Source organism: Galendromus occidentalis, unplaced genomic scaffold, assembly GCF_000255335.2.
Source record: "Galendromus occidentalis unplaced genomic scaffold, Mocc_1.1 scf7180000077448, whole genome shotgun sequence".
In the NCBI taxonomy this organism is placed as follows: domain Eukaryota; kingdom Metazoa; phylum Arthropoda; class Arachnida; order Mesostigmata; family Phytoseiidae; genus Galendromus; species Galendromus occidentalis.
The window spans coordinates 30,268-49,382 of NW_003805436.1; the positions used below are offsets into that span (position 1 = coordinate 30,268).

Here is a 19,115-nt window from a genome sequence, read left to right on the forward strand (position 1 = left end):
AGGCTGACGCGGAGTGTCGAGAGGGAACCCGGATGTCAGGGGCTAGAATCCATTTCAACTCCATCCATATTCCTCCGAAAAGGATAACTAGACGATTCCGTCGAATGACTGTTGTCGAGAGATCGCTCCAGACGACGTCGAGACTCCGGTTCTAAATTCGTTTTCCAGCGTGAACGTAGAATTGAACTCCTTGGGTTCTCTCCATTCGTTCTTTCTCCTCGAATCCGAAGCGGATCCACCGGTCGGACTGATAATGAATCCATTGGAGTGCGCATCGAATTGGCGGAATCATACCCAGGAAGTCAGAGTATGTATCACGGAGCCTCCATGAGACCTTGACCACCCGGACGGAAGGCGCCAAGATCGTGCTCAGTCAGAGGTTTAATCTCTCTAATAGGTCTCCATCTTGGTCTCCTGCTTCACGAAATTTTGATCCTCCGAAAGACCCTGGATGGGAACGGGGTAAACAGGCAGTCTCGTCTCGGAGCCGATCTCCTTTGATCTGGAAGTCTCTCCCATGTCGCATGGGGGTCCATTGGGGAATCTGATTACCTCAATATCCGACGGTTTCTCCAGGAATCCGACGGAAATGGAATATCGCTCTAATCAGTATATGATAGGAGGAGGCGCATCTCTACCTCCGTGAATGACTGTCATATGTAATACGATACGATTCCAGAACCTCCAGCTTGGATCATCGAAATCACCACGGAATTTTTCCCCGTCCACAGATGTTTCATATTAATATGTACAGGGTGTGAGGACAAGCGAGTTATGGAAGCTTGTCGGAATCGCAGAAAGGATGAGTAAATACGCTTCAGTCTCCGTGATCCGACAGCAATGCTCTATCGGAGACATGTATCCCGCGTACCCAGGATCCCTAACTGTTTCGCAACCTCGTCAGAACTCCCTGGGTTTTCGAAGTTCCGTGCGGGAGCCGATGCTCTGGCCTGCCTTGTCAATCGAGAAGGATTCCGAGCTTGTCGACGGACATCTGAACATTTATCTTCAGATGAGAATCACGGAGCTGGATTCCGATCTAATCTATTAGCCACTCGGCCTGAGGGGAATCCTGGGCGGGCCGCCGCGACCGGCAAAGCGATACTTCTACCTGCTGGCTACTCGCACGCATTGGAGGGCTTCGCGAGAGGCAACAGATATCCCTGCTGTGGAGGATATTAGCGAGAAAGAGATGCGGCACTCTGGGTTGAGCATTCTCCCAGGACTCTGCGTCGGCGTTCTGAAGCTCTGAGCAGATTTCCAAGAGAAGTGACTTTTCCGGTCACAGACAGTCGCGCCTCATAGGTAGGAGGTTATCCTGACACGTCTCTCTCATTGTGCACTAATGTTCATCTTGGAGATTCAATGCAGCGCGGCGCGAAGCGCGAAACATCTCCTTCGAACAGATGTTCATCTACGGTTTTGTGATCAGCAGAGATCATCATAATCATCACCCTAAGTTCGTCGTTCAGATATATATTGTCGTTCCCAGAACGTAGTTTCGGACTCGGTTTCCAATAGCGAAGGACGTCGCAGAGCCCCTGGCTCACGGAACGCCATCCTTCATGAAATGTCTCAGAATTTTGGGGAAAGTTCTTCTATCAGTCCCTCCTGACCGTGGATACAGCACCCGCTGATACGGAGGTCTGTGTGAAACAGATGCTACATCCATCGCTACATCCCAGGGTCAGTCGATGAAGCTGCGTCCCTTTCCTGGAGCCGTCGAAAATGTGTGAAGGGCTCTCGAAGCCTACTGCAGATCCCGTCTGAGCACCGTCTGGAGCAGCGATCGAGATCGAATACTCCCGATCCCAGACATTCCCGTTACTGTTAACAACAGTGTCTAAATCATCATCAGCAACAGCTGATCGTCTGGACCAACGAAACGAAACATTAAGTTGTTGTCTGTGGAGTCGACGCAGTTCCCTCCGAGGAGTCGTCGCGTCGTAGGCCTGCTCTGCTGAGAGTTGGTTTCTGTGATTCGCTGGTGGGAAGATCGAAACCTAGGCGAGAAAGGACGAGAAAAGGGGGAAGTGATCCCATGAGACTGTGAGTGCTTGTCCTCGGCGTCGGAAGAGCACTAGGTTCAGCAGGTTCCCCCTCACGGCTTCGTGACGCAGAGTCGGGGGTCGCGCTGCGGCCGCATCATGTCGGACATCAAGGCGTTGGAGTACCCGACATTGAAAGTGCCCTACGAGATACTGAACAAACAATTCCGTGCAGCCCAGAAGAATATAGACCGAGAAGTCAGTCATGTCACAAATGCGACCGCGGATCTCGAGAAAGGCATCAGCTCCGGTGCGGCGAAAGCAGGTGAAATCAAACTGCTGCTCGGCTCGGTCGTTGAGAAGCTCAACATCCTAAAAAGAAAAGTAAGAACAATTTCTTCCGATGTTTTTCCGCGTCCTTTATCCAGGGATCCGGGCGGTTTCCTCATGTCTACTTCGCTTTGGAGAAATCAAAAATTTGGAGAATTCAAATGCGTGAATATATCTCTCGTTCATAAGCCGATTTGTTGACTCGTATATGTTTCCTCCAGGCCGACGAGAGTCTCTCCGAAGAAGTAGATATAGCGCTACTCTGCAAACGAAGGCTCGAACACCTGAAAGAGGGTGCCAACCACGACAGAAGAGAGAATGAAGAATGGGCCAGAAAACGTGTCGACCGAATGCTTGTCGAACATTTCCTCCGAGCGGGATATTACGAGTGAGTTGATGCCAAGGAATTTCATTCCCTCTTATGCACAATCAATTCGAGAGGATTCTGACTTCCATATTTTATCGAATTCTCCCACAGAACCGCATTGAAGCTAGCAGACCGATGCGATATCCGCTCGTTGACAAATATTGAAGTATTCCTGGTCTCCCGTGAGGTCGAGGAATCACTAAAGCGGAAAGATACCGCAAGTTGCCTGGCATGGTGTTACGATAACAAATCGAAACTTCGTAAACTCAAAAGCAGTTTGGAGTTCAATCTGCGCCAACAGGAGTTTATCGAGTTGGTTCGGAAGGGAAAGAATTTCGAAGCTGTAAAGTGAGTACTCGCGGATCACGAGATCTTCAATCCCACTTCCGGAATTGAGAAATTGGTCAGATTCTCTCAATCCCCCTCTCAAAGCGAATCGATCTATGATTGATTGTTCGGACAGACATAGTGGATCTTGCGTCGGAGTAATGAGGGAAACGTGTTCCATTCCAGGCATGCGCGGAAGCACTTTTCTGCGATCGATGAGGATCAAGTCCGTGAGGTTCAGCAGGTAATGATGCTTCTTGCCCTTTCACCCAATACTATGCTGTCCCCTTACAAGGAGCTCCTGGATCCGAACCGCTGGAAGAAATTGGTAGAGCAGTTCCGTTTCGAAAACTACCGCCTGTACCAGCTGAGCAGCATGAGCGTGTTCAGTGTCACCCTCCAAGCAGGGCTGTCAGCACTCAAAACCCCGCAGTGTTACCGGTAAGTCGGAATACGTTAATTCTGTTCGGATGGTTTTCACGTCTCGACATCCGGAGCCGCTCACCCTCCCAGTAACGTAAGGTCGTCTTTCTTCAGGCAAGACTCCGCGAATCCAGACTGTCCCGTGTGCTACAAGCACCTCAACATTTTAGCGCAACCGTTACCTTTCGCACACTGCGCACAGTCTCGACTGATCTGTTTCTTGTCCGGTGATCCGCTGAACGAGAATAACGTGCCAATGATGTTGCCGAATGGCTTCGTCTACGGCGAAATCGCTCTCAAGCAGATGGCTAATGCGAATCGCGGCAAAGTTAGCTGTCCTCGAACTGGAGAAATTTACGACATTAAGGAATGCGAAAAAGTTTTCGTGATGTAAATGTGTGCCGCATGTACTCAACTTAGGTTTCCAATCGGAGCGCTTACACTGTGAGGGATTGTTAGCGGGTTCATCGAGGGGAATAAATATACATACATATGTCGTCGTAATCGAGTCTATGCTCGGCCACGAAAATTGCAAATAAACCATCTTCAGCGATAACTAATGGCCTTTTTTCTTAACGGCTACAAGCGAGGGGAACGGTCGCTCATCCTAGACGTCGTGGGGCTTCCGCAGAATGAGAGGAGCAGTCGGAGATTACGAGGCGAGCCTGCTCACAACGGAGGACGGCGCTCCGCGTATTTTACCGACGCGTAAGTTTACCGACGAAATTCGCTGTACTCCATACATAAGACTCGGTGCTGGAGGATGACGGGAACGTACCCAGAAACTTTGATGGGCACTTGTGGAGCTCCAGAGCCTCACTCAGACCCCGAATCAGGCTCTCAACGTCTTGCGGATCGCCGTGACCCCAGGATAAATCAAGTGACTCATTGAGAGGGATGGGGACCTCTTGTTCGAGGGCGTGCGGTGGCCAAACTCGGGAAGGATCACCGAAACCTCAAGTTCCCACAAGCACTAATCGTACAATCTCGTATGAGCATTGATTTCATGGAGAGCAGTTGAGGTTGCACCACTCGAGACACACCGTGCGTCTACTCGCAGTGTTGCGATGTCGCCACGAAGGGTTCCGAGTTTCAATTCATTCTCTCATTCAACCTTCGTTTCCCGGGAGATGCTCGTCGAGTGACCTGGGGCATTACATATTTGAGCCGTACTGTGGGGGTATTTCCAGAGCGTCTCGATCGTCCCGTACATCGGTATTCGGGCTAGTGGTCTCAGGTTGAGGAGTGTCGGATCAGTAGTCAGCGGGCGAACTTCGTCGCGGAAATTATTTTCTGTATATTTCGTGAGGCCGAGCCGATTCGGGCAGGTCTCGCGGCGGCTTAGCCGCGGGGGGCCTTCTACTTAACGAATTGGAGTTCAGAGCGTCTCTCTTCCTCCCGCTCGAAGAATATTCCACTGCGCCTCAGTAGAAAATCCGGGCCCCGCCAGCCGCCAGTGATGCTCCGATGATTGATGGTCCCAATGATTTTCACGGGGAACTGAGACGTCCTAGCCAAATTGGAGTGCGAGAACAGCGATCATCAATGAGAGCAAATAGGTTCAGGCTTCCGGAATGGTGAGCCCGACTGCGAGAAGCGGCCCCGGTCGCGACCCCGGGCCCTCAGTGTCTGATTGAATGCTGATAAATGCGCTTCATCAATGAGCTTCCAATATCTCGGACGAAATAGCGCGGTCCGCAGATCTCGCGGTCACCTGCCGACGCTGCGGGAGAGAGTCGGTGGACCTCCCCGAAGACACCCCGGTGCTTCTGATCAACGCTGATCTCGTTGCATCAGGGCTTCGAACGGTTTTGTCCGATCAGAGAAGATGTCTCCCCGACTCCACGAGACGGCTGGAGCGAAATGCGAGCGGAGTCGTGAATCCGGACTCAGTTATAGCGACTGGCGGACCATACGGTAAAAAAGCACACCTAAAGATCACGAAGCATGTGAGAGCAAGACGCGAAACTATATCCATCATGTGCAGTGAACCACATTAGTTTCAGGATCAAAATCTCGACCCACTTCAACCCATACTACCAAAGAAGAAGGGAATGCAGTCTTTTCGGATTCATGCATCATTTCCAACGTTTTATTCACTTGGGCCCTCCGGAATGATAATCTCACTGCATTCACAGGCATCGCTGCTTATAAAAATACACAAGGTGGAGCCTAGGTTTCTAAAATTGCTTGATTTCACGAAAGCAGCTCCAAACTCGGGGAGACGACGTCTAGTGTGTTCTTGGATGCGGGTATATACAGTTTCCTTATTGTACAGAGTTACATCCGGAACAGCATTTCTGTAGCTGATTCGACGACGCACGGGACCACTTCCTCCGCACGATCGCCTCTCAGATAATCGTCGAGTCCCCGCAGAGATTTTCCATCGTAGCAAAATATACTATCCGTGACAATGCATGTGCCTCGATCGGGCCGCAGCAGATCTGTAACTCTTCCAATAGAGCGCACAATTTCCCCCTGCACAATCCTCCTGGCTGCTTATCATAGTCAGTAGATCGACTGAAGCTGCAAAGCCGAATCTTCCAGTTTTTTCCGTTCTGTCCGCTGCCTCGACCTGATTTTTCGCGTTCCCCGTTCTACCTTGGAATCCGACTGGAGAACATCTGGGAATCGGACTAGCCTCTCCTAAGTTTTTGTTCAAGCAAAATTACCACTCGGAGACACCGTCACCAACCCCTCAATCGAATCGGTGTCTACTACTTTCTGTGGAAAATTACCGCGAGCCTGTGACGGCACTGTGTGCTTCGTACATCTGTGGTTCCATTTCTGAATTTTTTGAATTTGGGAGGTTCAGATCGCATCTAGATGGGTTCAGACTCGATCTCGGCAATAAACAATTATTCAGCTCGAGCGCTGAGCATTTCAAATGGAAGAGTTCCAGCTCAGACCTCGCTAGCCTTGCGTCGTCTCCGATCGCGCCTGGGGCAGAGTTCCCCGCTCCTGAGTTCTGAGTGAGCTCAGCGTGTCTCAGTAGCGTCGCCGCACGTTTTCGGGCTGAGGAGGTGTGAACAAACCTCCCTCGTCTTCTTGAGCGAAATCCTGCTCGTATGTCTGCTCACGTTTTTTCCGACAATCGAACTCGCTGTGGCAGATGGGACAATGGTTCTGCATGAAGAGCCATCTGCGCAAACAGGTTACGTGATAGAAATGCTCGCAATCGGTCACGATAGCGATTTCCATTTCATGGTGGCAGATGGCGCAAACGTCATTCAAACGATTCAGTTCCTCTGGGGTCGCCCTTCGGAACTCGGCGAGACGTCGACTGGCTTCTTGGCGTCGTACGCTGTTCGTCCAGCTCTGCTTGGCCTGCGACCAGACGTTGAAGTAGCCATGGAAAACAATCATGAAAGCGCGGATCGTTCCACTTTCCTCGAAGAAGAAAATCCACACACCGTTTAGAACTAACAGTGTGGCGAAAAATAATTCAAGGCACGAGTTGACAGCGCGCGCTGTGTACAAATAGTCGTCGAACGGTTCCCACGAGCCGTCTCGTCGCGCGTCGATCATGAACAGGACGTAAATGACGAGGGACACGGCCACTTTCGTTATGAGCTCCGCGCTGAAACAGCTCAGGGCAACGAGCCAAGAGCTCATGTCGTGTCGAGACCACGTGAAATACATCAGACCCACGGACGACATAACGATGAAAACACAGCCCAGAAGGGCGCGCACGTGTTTTTCCAGAGGTGAATTAAGGGAAGCTCCCAGTAATTGGAGAAGCGAGTTAATCATCGAATGAGTGTAGTGAAGCATGGCTGTCAGGATAAGGCAGACGTTCTGGTAGAGACGGAAGATTCTGCTCTCAGGGTTCATGCCCGGCAGGCCGGACTGCATTGCTAGGATGAAGAACAACATTGACGATACGGTGCCCATCTGTTCTTCCACGTCGTCTTTCTGCAGGAAAGCTTGCACAGCCATCGTGATGTAGTGGACTACCATTCCAAACAAACTCGTTACCCCCATTACTGACAAGGTTGTGTTGCAGCCGCGTACTAAGAGGTCCTCGGCCAGGGCGACCCACGAAACCGGCGTGTCGGCAGCGTGCGCGTCCGCAATCATAACAGAAGCGTGTCCAATCATTCGACAAACGCAGAACAACCTCAGGACCGATGGGACGTTGAGCCTCGTCCACTGGGACTTGAGAAGAACAACGAAACCGTCGTTCCCGTAGACGGCTTTCACCCAATTCAAAGTATCCACCGCGTACGCGGTCAGAGATTTCAGATTGGAGAGGGCGCCGTAGATCAAGACTAAATGAGCTGCGACGACCGATAGGAGAGGCGTCCACATCAGCACATTGTTTGAGACTATCGGTGAGAACATCGTGAAAATTGTGGGTCCTATGAAAATCAGCCACAGGTAGAACAGCCAGGTCAACGAAGTGAGGTGGGCGGAGAAACGGAACATGATCCCGCAGACCCACTGCAGCGCATAATTTCCTAGAACCTGGAAGAGTATTCACGATTATTCCTGATCAATATATTTCGCCCCATTCTCATTACGGGTATCATAAGCACAATCGATATGGATAATCTGTTCTCATTTTCAAGTATCGGAACCTCGGCTTACCTTGATTAGGATGTCGGTGTTCAAGGTCGAGCACTCGTATAGTACACTAGTGTTCTGGTCGGCGAGAGCTGTCGCGGTTTCGACGAGTTCTCTATTCGAAATGTATGACCAGAAGAGAACTCCAAACGATGACAAAAATAAGTAGAATTCTAGTAACTGACGAGTTCCTAACATGAACGCCACGAATGCGGAGAGGAATACTGAAATCGAGAGAAACGTCATTATTGGATCTGGGGATTCGGAAGCCGCGAATTAAGAGGGGACTCATGTGAATTTTCAGGCGAACATCGAGACACGAAATTTCTCTCCATCCACTGCTCAGTATACGAGATAAGTTTCTGTACGGGAATGCCCCCTCGGGCGATTCGATTTCCCCGCGAGAGCTCCAACCGCCCCAGCTCGACTTCCGCCTGCTTAAGCCCCCCCTCCCCGATGGCGGGTCGGAGGGGCTGAAGTCCATGGAAAAGAAGGTTCATAGTGTCGGCGGCATCGGAAACTCACATGGGGAGCGCAACACGAGCACAATGAGACTGTCGCGCAACGATTCGAACATGTCTTGATTTTCTGGAATGGCCGAAGATTCTTTCGCCAGAAGATGATCCATAACAATGAGCGGAGGGACCCGAATCGCCACGCCTACGAAACTCCAAATTCGCGGCTTCCATTGGCAGAAGCCGTTAGCCGGCTGCTGTAGCCAGCCAGCCATCGCGCCCTGCAGAGAGAAATGTTTTAATTAAACTTCAGTGGATATCGCCTTTCGCCATCACCCACTCGATTCATCCGGAACCGCGGCAACACTGTTGTTCAACGCAATCACTGCGCTACCGCCACCTTCGAACGCATCGAAGGTGTCTCTCGTATGGTCGTACGTCCTTCCGTTTCCTTGTCGGAAAAGTATGGGAATCACAAAAGCATTCATGAATGACTGAGTGGAATCCGATTCCGTGCATGAGAAGCTGGAAAACGGAACGCGGCGCCCCGGTGAGCTCAAGTTCCGATGAATCAGCCTCTTGTGCCCGGTAAGCGTGTAGATAGATTTGAGTCTGTAGGTACTGAGAGGGATCAAGGGGGAAAAAAACTCGAGCTCCATTCCAGATCGGGGAATGCTCCCCAATGTGCTCGATCTGAGTTCCGTTTCTAGGGTTCAACGCCGAACTCACGCTCTGGGAATCCGGAGATGAATTGACGAAGAATATCCCCTCTAAGCAGCTCTAGTCTGCTTCCATCCAATGACACAGTAGCAGTAGAGGAACCGCGGGCCGAGGACAATCTCGCACCAGATGAACAAATCTCGACTGGCTTGTAAGATATTACCCAAGTTGGAACAAATAACTGCGCTCACTGAAAGAATGTTTAACTTGTGTTTGCCGCTCTACTCCCCTCCCCCGCTGTTTCGGGGAGGTCCGTTCATCTGTTCAACGGCGGTGGGCCAATGATGGATGCGTTCTCTTGCAGAACCAGAACCCCGGCAGAAGTTCTTGCGTAATTCTAACGAGAACCAAGGATAATTGGTAGCGCCTTCCAGTAAGCCGCTATTGACTCTCGCGCTCCTAAAAATGCCGCAATAGCTCATGAGAAAGCGATGAGACGTTTCTGTGAGGGCTGATTGGATCCGCTTTCGATTTTCGTACTGGTTCAGGAACTCGGCGAGCGAATGTGACAAGTTGCTTATCGTGAGCTCGAATTGGATGAGACTGTCTCTCCAAGTCTCCCACATCGCTCGATTTTCCTCGCCCGGGACCTGTGGATTTTCACACGTGAACGGGTAGTTCACCCCTGGGGAAGAGGAGCCGTCTGAAATATCTACAGGTACGTCCAAAAGTTAAAGAGGCAGCTGAGTCTTCCAATACCGTCGCTACGCGAACGAAGGAGTCTGGGACAATCTCAACGCGCTGAACTGAAGCACCGTATATATTCCGATAGAAGGGCAGTTTCCGGTAGTCGGGCAGCTTTCAGAGTATAGATGAAATAGACAGTCTCTGATAGAGGGGCAGTGTCCAATAGATGGGAACTCTTCGGGGTAAGACTTCGAGTAGCGGAAAATTGCAGAACTTGTCTCGCGTTTCCTGAGCGAGTAACTCCAATTTCCATAGTACTTCTTGAATGATAAATGTAGCGTGCCAGTATGAGCGGCTGGACTCGATCCTCTGTCGATGGACGGAAGAATAGACGGGCAGTCTCCAATAAACAGGCAGGTTTTGAATGGTCGACAGATAGACGGGCACGTCCTTCGATAAGGATATTCACGGTAATTGTCTCGATTTCTCGATTCGTCTCCGCACCATGATACATCATAGTTCGAGAAAATCATGCTACGTCACGTTTGCAGCCGATTGCGCAATGGTAAGCTGTCCTTATCTACGAGAGGAATGAATTCGATATCCTCAACTCTGATGATTTTGATCATCATTGGCTCTACCCCAGGCGAAATTCCCGCCAAGTCTGGAGCTTATCGATTGCGAGGGTCCAGCCCGCCATTCACGGCGTGGCGAATCCCTTATGGGGCGTCCTCTCTCCTGGTCATCTTGACGAAAGACATCCGAGGACGATCGCACTTTTTCGGAGATCTTTTTCGAATATTCGTTGAGCCTAATCTGAATCGAGTCTTCATCCTGGTCCTGAACTGAGCGGTTGTCCACTAGTTCCACCAGATAAGCTTGGACACCGATGGGCGTCCTTATCGAACCATCCGGTCCCAGGCTCCGATTTATAATCAGAAAACTGCTCGGAGACTCGTTCGATCGTTTCGCCTCCGAATGGATTTCTCCGATCACGGAGCTCAGGCATCTTATCGAGAAAAGAAACACGCGTCTCCTCAAGCGTCTCACCGTGCGAGAGCCCATGTGTGTTCGCTGCAGAGGCTCGTCATAGAAGCAAGAATGCAAGACAGACGTTGGATCCCGAGAAAAGGACGACTCCGGATAATGTCTGGCGATTCCTCGACATATCCCACCGAATTCATAGCTGGATTCATCGCGAGGAGCTCTCTTCCCAAGATGAGGGCATGTTATTCCTCGAAACGAGCTGACGTACGTTTAGTCTGGGAGAACCGGAAGGAGACTCTGTCACGGAAGGGCAGAGAACGGGCCGTTATTCGAACCCTGCGGAGGGAGTCCAGGCGATCCCTAGGAAAAGTTTCACCGCGTTCTTGGAGTCGAGACTCCGCGTGACGCCTCTCCGACGCGAGTCCGAGACCCAATATCCATCACCTGAGCCCTGAGTTCTCAAGAGAACTGCATGCCCGAAGAAGTTGAGCCCCTGTCTGGTAATGGAGCCAATTATACCTTTCCTGGCGGCATAATGCCCAACGATCGAACAACACCAGCTGGCGTACAACCGCGAATCGGACCATTCGGCTCTCGTTCGAAAAATCCCTGTCCAAAACAGACAGGATCGACCGTGCTCACAGAGAGACTCCAACGACCCGGGAACACGACGCGAATCGACCGGGTAGCAATTCGTGACTCTTATCACTTCGAGTATGCTCGGCGGGGCGAAGGTCTATCAGAACTTTCATCGAGGCGCCAACCTGGCATCCCGTTTTCGAGCTATCGGGAACGACATGTGGAACCAATCTCGCCTCGGACTCTCCGGTTCCTTCCACCGCTCATATTGGCATCTCGAAGGAGTTCATGCCAAGGCTACCATCAGCTGTTGACCAAAGATGACAAAGCTTACCTTTGGGTGCTTTGCTGTTCTCCGTAGATTCCACGACCACGGACTCGTCGAGAAACTCCGTCCGCTTCAGCTCACGGGAGAGACACGAGCCATCTTCTCACTTTGGCTACGGGTTTCTCTGGCCGATCGGTGCACGTATATCACACAGACCGAGTCCTAGGGATCTTTCTCCCTGTGTGTTTGTATGTGAGAAAATACCTGCCACTACTGCTGCTACGGCCTGATCAACTTGCTGTCTGTCCGTGAAATGAGAAGAGGAACTTGTGGCTCCGCGGCAGCGAGAGAACAATCTTCCTTCAAACCAGAGGGACGGAACACTCGAGCAAACACCCTTTAGGAGAGCGAGTAGCGTGAACTGTTGGGATGTAATAAAATATTCCGAAACAAGTAGTGAAGTTTGTTCATGAGAGCTTGCAGACGAATGTTCGCCAGGCCTTGGTGATGATGATTTTTGCTGAAAGACGATGCCCCGTTATGCGACAGGCATTCTTCGCCCTTTCTCTGAGTGAATGCGAAAGCTGAGAGAGTCATCCTCAGTTTTAACGGGGGCCTTCATGTTGCAGCTCTGGTGGGCCTCTCTCGGAGCGTCGTCGCATCTCTCGGGTGCCCCCAGAAATTCGGAAGCTTTGCTGCTCCTTGATGATGCCGCCGGAACGCAAGCAAGCTCGCAGCTGCCGGGGTCTATAAGTCGGAGCGCGGTCTCATAATTCCATGAAGTATCGACCCATGCCGTTGTCCTCCTCTATAAGCGGCGTTATCAGTATTTCCTGATTCCCTCTGACCAACATTGTCTACCAGCGATGGCAGAGCCATGCCCAATGATGATAAACATGGGCAACCTTCACCGGAAGCCCATGATGATGATCTTCGCTCCAGAATTTCTACAGATACGTTCCCATGAACTACGCGTGAACATTGACATTGACATGTACATGGTCTCATTCATATGCATCGATATTCTCATATCCATGGGTTTTTCGAATGAGAACCATCGGAGCGAATCCTTTAAACCGGGAACAGTGACCCCAGGAACTTCCACAGACTTGGGAGCTCGCGGATGAGATCCGATATCCCACATGAATGGAAGCATATTCTGACGGGTGATTCAGGCATGGAAATGTTTCAACCCATCTCCTCGGAGCTCCAAGAAGAAATTCTCTCTCATCGTATTGGCGAATCTCTGCGCACCTATCAGATGTGTACCCCTGCGTATATAGGCGACCTCGTGGATTGCTTGTGGCTTCGTGGAAACCAGCGAAACCGTAGAGAGTCTGAACACTCTTTCCCGAACCGATCCTACGATGGAGTGATCTCAGAATCTGACTTGCCGCCGCAGTTTCCCTCCGCGGAGCTCTAATAGCTAATTGGACGTGATTGCTCGAGGTGTCTACCTGGAGTGTAGGAGTCTGACCTCCGTGAGACGATATGACGTCTGCCTACCCCAGCCTTGTCGAATCATTCCTGATTACTGATTTTGGAGATTGTACGCGTAAGGCGAAGAGATTGAACTCTATCGATCTTCGTTCGCGCGGAGTTTACCGCAGGGTCACCCGTTGGCGTTTGCGGGCGGCTGCGCGGGAGAACTTCTGCAGTTCCCGCGAATGGTGGGAGCATTGACGCTTGAACCGTCCCTCCCTGGCAAGGCAGGGATCACGGATCACTGATCTCAATCGCGTGAGCTCGATCTCAGAAGTTTCATCACAGCCTTAATTCATGTCTGTGCAGATCGATCGTTCACAGCTCTTTAGAGCTGGCGATTTTATGGCGTAGGGACCCGGAATAAGCGACGTCGATAACTGAGGAAGGACTTTCGCGGCCATTGCGATAGTTCCTCCGCGCTTTTCCATGAAGTCTAGACGAATGGAGGGATTCTGATGGGACTTCCGTCCAGGTATGCATTCGAAGAAGGGTTCCAACTCTACCTAAAACGAGATATCAGTCTTCCGCGGATCGGAGCTCTCATTCTCTCCGATATCCGCCGCCTACCTACTGTCGATCGATGTACCTAATCGGGAATCGTCCAATAGGCACTCCAGTTTTCCATAGACTGATATCGGAGATGGGGGTACGATGAGCGGAATTCCGTGGGGGATCGGGGCCCACGGAAAAACGAATCCTAGTCGTACGGGTGAGAACCGATTCCGAGATCAGATTCAAGGGACACTCGATCACGAGCGCCTGCCATGAACCTTGAAGAGTCGCCGATGGGAACATTGATCTCTTTCACCCCCGTCCTGCGCTCGATAGAGACTTGCAACTTGCGCCCCTACTCTCGGAATTCGTCGAAGGAGGAACCCGAATTCAAGAGCTGAACGGAATCCCATTCCACCGCGTCCCGTATGCTGGATCTCGACTTTCCTTCCTTTCAGAGTAGGGAAATCTCCGCGTCCCTCGGGTACTCCGGGAGTATATTCACCATAGGTCGCGCTTGAATATCTGAAGCCATATCGCGCGGGGTAGTCATGGCTGCCGTTCCTTCGGGGAGCCGCGGGCGACATCTAGCGGCTGCCTGCGTTTTGGCGCGAAAGCTAGACACCTTGGACATTCTGGCGGACTTCTCTCTATCACCGTTCGGTGAGGGTCCGAAGAGTGTGTTTTGAGTTGCTGAAACCCCCAGCGGATTCTATCCGAATTTGTCATCGGATAGATATCCCAGGAACTCCGGAGTATTGGTGCTCATATGAGTTCCGGAGCGGCATCGGCGCTTCGTGGGAAATCAGGAGACTCCGACTACCATCGGACCGAAACGCCGGGAGGAGACTCATTCGGAAGTCCGTGGAACCGTACCAGGTGAGTTCGGCAGAGAATGTGGCCTGTCAATCGATGACGGTTCGACCTCCGGCAGTGCTTCCGTCTCATCATCCCCAACTCGAACCCATTCTCTGACTTTCGGGTCCCAGATAAATTCTGTGCCGGCATGTTTTGGCAAGTCGGAACCTGGAAGAGGTCTGAATTCGTGGTGCCGCAGGATCGCGACTGACGATTGCAGTCGAGCCCGTCGTCGCAGGCATCGTGGAATATCTCGATGTGGTGGGATTCTGAGGGATTGCTCTCGCTTGTTGGCAGGTCGAACCTACATACTCTGGAAACGAAGATCTCAGTCCGCGACTCTCAGCCGGCAGCTTCCGGTGGTCGGAGAGATGGATAAGAGCGGGAAAATACTTCGGAAGATGTTAGACAAGTTCAGGCAAACACATAATGAAGAACCATGTCTCGTATTCCCCGAGGAAGAGGTGAGTCGCCTCTGTAACAAACGCCGTCTCTTGAAATGAATTCAAGTGCCGCGGGAGTATTCCATCCTCTATGCTTGATCCACTGACTACGACATGACATATTCCAGTGTACAATCGAAGCTCCCCCGCTTAAACGACGTCGGGAGTCTCTCGAAGGTGCCCGCTGCGAAAACCAAGAGAATTCTGTCACGGACCTGAACGCCATCCGCGCGGCGGATCTACCACGGATGGTGGCTCTCGCCACCAGAACTTCATCCGAACTTATAGTCGCAACAGGTAAAGAGGAAATAGGGAGTGCTTCCTTCGAGGAAACATGGACAGCTCCACATGATATTCGAGAAGCGGGTTTCCGCTCGATTCTTCTCTTCACCTCGCCGAGCTTCTTCCTGTTCCCTCGAAATCACCGCGGCGTCTTTCCAGGACCTGAGAGCAAACCAGTGAAGGAGGCGTCGACCACGTCCGAAGACTCGGGACGTGGGTCGACCGAGTCACTTGTAGCCGAATTAGAGGGTCCTCATCCGGACTGTACGCTCCCGTACGTACCGGGGGATCTGCTCTGGGTCAAGATGGGAAAACATCCTTTCTGGCCTTGCATGATTGTCAGGTAGGTCGTCGATCCGAGACATATCGTGACTATTATCCTGTTGTGCCATGCGGATACCCGAACAAGTTTGAAATGCCTCGCTGTCGGTCTCTCGTTGCAGCGACGAGAACGGAGAATATTTTCGCCAAAAATCGAAATACATAGTTTTCCACGTACGTTTCTTCGGAAACACCGATACTTTCGGCTGGACGGATGGACCCAAGAGAGTTTTGGAGTTCGCCGGTAGAGACAAGTACCTCGAGACGGTGGAAGCCGCTTTGAGACTTCAAACCAGCAAGGTGAGATTGAGCACTCTATTCATTTTACTTACAACGCATCCTATGCTTCCATTCTCCTATCTTGCGACTTCGGCTCTTGGTGATGTAATTCGATACGTCAAAGTCGTTGATCTCATATTCCTTGGTGCAGATCCGGAAAGAACTGGCGAAATTCTACAGCATAAATCTCGCTGGAAGAGAAAGCCTGGAGAAGAATTGGGTTGCCGCTTTGTCCAAGGCAGACAACGCTTTACATTTCTCGCCCTCGCAGCGTTTGCAGCGCTTTCACCGTAGGTTTCCTCTGTTTCGATATTGTCCCGCCTAAGTTGTTGCTTCAAGAAGCCCCGATCAAGAAGTCGTCTCCTAGGAACGATAGCATAAACTCGTAGGATGAAGCCAATGGGAATCGATCTGAAATATTCTTTCCCTCTGCTACAGCTTCTCAGTCTAAGGCGGAATCGACGAGAATAACCAGACAACGTGGCGGGCTTAATACTGAGACCACGGTCGGCAAGGATTCGAAGGAGAGAAAATTTATTACCAAGCAGACCAGGGAAAAACCCACGCGAGATGCATCCTCAGCAACCAAGAGATCGGTAAGACCAGGCTCGAATTGAACCATGTTGAGTCTTTATTATGCTTGTGAACTCCCATTCAATACAGACGGACCAAAGCCTCTGCCGAAAAATCAGCGAATGAGGGCCTCGGAATCGGCAGTAAGAAATAGAAGCATCGGGTCGGAGTCGAACAACTCTCAGCTGATCCTCTTTCAAGGTTTCTCCCGCTTCGGAGTCGAACAGCGGACGAGCATCTAGTCAGGTGTCGAAGAAGAAGAAAGTCCCGAAAACTCTGAAGAAACGACCGATATCGAGGAAAGTGGAGCACGGAAAGGTAAGATTGGGCTCACTTTGCTCAGGAGGTCTCGCATGCTCACTTGTCGCGATTGCTCCGGACTCCGCCGGGAGCAGGAGGAGTGGAAATCCGGGATATTCGATCTGCAATCGAACAGATCAAGGTCGCCGGTGATCCTACGCGAAAAGAATATTACTCGCGAGTCTAACTCCGTTTCCATTCGCAGCTGTCCGAAGCCGTCTGCTCGACTTGCTTGGTCGGCGGTACGTCCGAAACTCTAAAATCATGTAAATGCGGGAATTCGTTCCACGCCGAATGCCTCAATCAGCCTGCAGGTCCGGGCGATGACGGTCACGCGGTGTTTTGTGAACAGTGCCGATCGACTCTATGTGCGATTTGTGAACGGGAAATCGAAGACTGCGTCGCGATACCCGCGACATGTTGTCGAAGGCGTTATCACATGTCCTGCATACGAGACATGGCTTTGCGCTGCAAATTTTCTCCAGACCGGCAGGTACATAGCTGTCTCGATATACGTTTTTTTTTGTCGCCTTTCCTTTCGATGATAACCAGCGAGACCCGGGCGCAATATGGAAGACCTCAGGGTTCGAATTTTTGTTGCAGTCAATCCAGGAGTGTCCGAGACACGTATGCTTGTACTGCAAGGGTCGAGGGAACCTGATCCACTGCGTCAAATGTCCCGTCACTTATCATAAAGAGAAGATCTGCGTTGCGGCGTCATCGCAATTCCTCACGCCCAATCAAATCCTGTGCCTGAGGCACGCTCCGCCACCCCAGAAGAAGACGAACAATCTGAACTATTGTTTTGTGTGCCGCGAGTCGGGATCCCTCATCTGCTGCGACATCTGTCCCGCGGTGGTTCATGCGGCATGCGCCAGCGAAGACGTGGGGAAATTGGAGCGGCGCAAAACCTGGTTCTGTCCAGACTGCGTCGAAGGGCGCTTTCCGGTGTTTGGACAGGTCTGTTGGGGGAAGATCGGCACACATCCGTGGTGGCCCGTGAAAATCCTCCATCCTAGCGAGGTGAGAATCCCCCCGAAGCTTGAAAGCAACCCAGAGCTGATACTCCGGAGTAGCTCGTTCCAAGTTGGATTATGGGGTCGAGTGCGACAAACTGCGTTGCTTACAGATGCCCGAGAACTGCTTGAACGCACCCCACAAAGCTGCAGATCTAGCCGTTTACTTCTTCGGCTGTCCAGATTCGCAATCATACGGATGGCTCGCACCTTCCAAAGTGTTCCCATACACCCTCGAGGACAACGGAGCTCATACGACAATCAAAGCCAATCAGAAACGACAATATTTCGCAAAAGCTCTCGACGACGCCAAAGCGGCGTACAAAGAGTTCCAGTTGAATCTTCAGGCCGTCCACTCCAAGAAGAAGCCGCCGAAGTTCCGTAAAATCTCCTCCAATAAGGTACCTTGACGCCCGAAATGTGTAGATAAGAGTCCCGGACCTCGTGGTCCGAGCGCGATCAGTTCTCGATAACGCTTTCTCGACTGATGATATGACGGTGCTCGAATTATACGATGAATTAAATTATTTCCAGATGGTGAGCGCGAGTTGTCGCAAGAGACGACTGCATGACGTCGATCCCTGCTCTTGCAAGGTATCGTCGCCTTGCGTAGACTTCACTTGCACGAACCGAGCGGTCTACGTCGAATGTTCGGACGACTGTGCTCAGCGGGAGAAATGCAAGAACCGCAGGTTCCAAGAACGTGCTTACAGAGCTACGAAAGTCTTCCTGACCCCGGACGGTCGAGGCTGGGGTCTCCAGGCGGTGGAGGATTTGAAGAAAGACGACTTTGTCATAGAGTACATCGGAGAGATTATAGACTCGAAAGAGTGTGACCGTAGACTCAGTCAACTCCATGCGATCGGTGACCCGAACGTCTACTTTTTGGAAGCGGACGCGAACTATATCATCGACGCTGGACCAGCCGGCAACGAAGCGCGCTTCATCAACCACTCGTGTAACCCGAATCTCCGTACAGAAAAGTGGACAGTCAACGATAAGTTGTGCGTTGGCTTGTTCGCCAAGCGGAACATTGCAGCCGGTGAGGAGCTCACTTTCAATTACAACATGCAATGCCGGGACGTCAACGAGAATATTTGTTTGTGCAACGCATCCAATTGTGTGGGTACGCTTGGCATCAGTCGGAAGCAGTCAAAATCGCCCACACCTTGAGTCTCCCGAGTCGGGAGGTGACTGATCTCATAGCCGTTCGGTATTTCCATCTTTCGTCTCATAATAATAAATTAAGTCAATTTCATAATTCGTGAAAGAGACTCCGCATTGTTCTCTCTTGACATCATAAGTGTTCATGTCAAGTGTGTCGAGCTCACCGTCTCGTTCTTGAGTCTCCGATGAGCAGCGATTCACTCCTTGGGAATTCCGAAAGACGATACGACCGAGAAGTCCGATTCGTCGATATCGGATTAAT

The 19,115-nt window shown here is 51.3% G+C and overlaps 3 protein-coding genes across 4 annotated transcripts; 2 read left to right on the forward strand and 1 right to left on the reverse strand.

Annotated features, from left to right (window-relative positions):
* Positions 1-1,885: 1,885 nt before the first annotated feature.
* Positions 1,886-3,985, forward strand: Kaz (E3 ubiquitin-protein transferase Katazuke). Of its 2 annotated transcripts, none has more exons than XM_018639632.1 (5): positions 1,886-2,372; positions 2,540-2,706; positions 2,797-3,033; positions 3,199-3,453; positions 3,535-3,985. In XM_018639632.1, exons 1-5 carry the CDS (start codon positions 2,148-2,150, stop codon positions 3,827-3,829), a joined length of 1,179 nt encoding a protein of 392 aa, XP_018495148.1. In that variant the 5' UTR covers positions 1,886-2,147; the 3' UTR covers positions 3,830-3,985. The 2 variants fall into 2 exon arrangements, with proteins under 2 accessions (XP_018495148.1, XP_003743565.1); XM_003743517.2 differs by having other exon boundaries at positions 3,550-3,985.
* Positions 3,986-6,119: 2,134 nt separating this feature from the next.
* LOC100907990 (protein TRC8 homolog) lies at positions 6,120-12,055 on the reverse strand. The gene is made up of 4 exons (XM_003743551.2): positions 11,704-12,055; positions 8,527-8,737; positions 8,026-8,225; positions 6,120-7,902 (listed from the first exon to the last, which is right to left on the reverse strand). Exons 2-4 carry the CDS (start codon positions 8,729-8,731, stop codon positions 6,424-6,426), a joined length of 1,884 nt encoding a protein of 627 aa, XP_003743599.1. The 5' UTR covers positions 8,732-8,737; positions 11,704-12,055; the 3' UTR covers positions 6,120-6,423.
* A 2,788-nt stretch (positions 12,056-14,843) lies between these two features.
* LOC100908129 (histone-lysine N-methyltransferase NSD2) lies at positions 14,844-18,949 on the forward strand. The gene is made up of 11 exons (XM_003743552.2): positions 14,844-14,936; positions 15,044-15,212; positions 15,357-15,540; positions 15,641-15,818; positions 15,949-16,087; positions 16,236-16,393; positions 16,572-16,688; positions 16,876-17,163; positions 17,274-17,693; positions 17,800-18,087; positions 18,221-18,949. The coding sequence occupies exons 1-11, from the start codon at positions 14,844-14,846 to the stop codon at positions 18,857-18,859; spliced, it is 2,673 nt and encodes an 890-aa protein (XP_003743600.1). The 3' UTR covers positions 18,860-18,949.
* Positions 18,950-19,115: the final 166 nt, after the last annotated feature.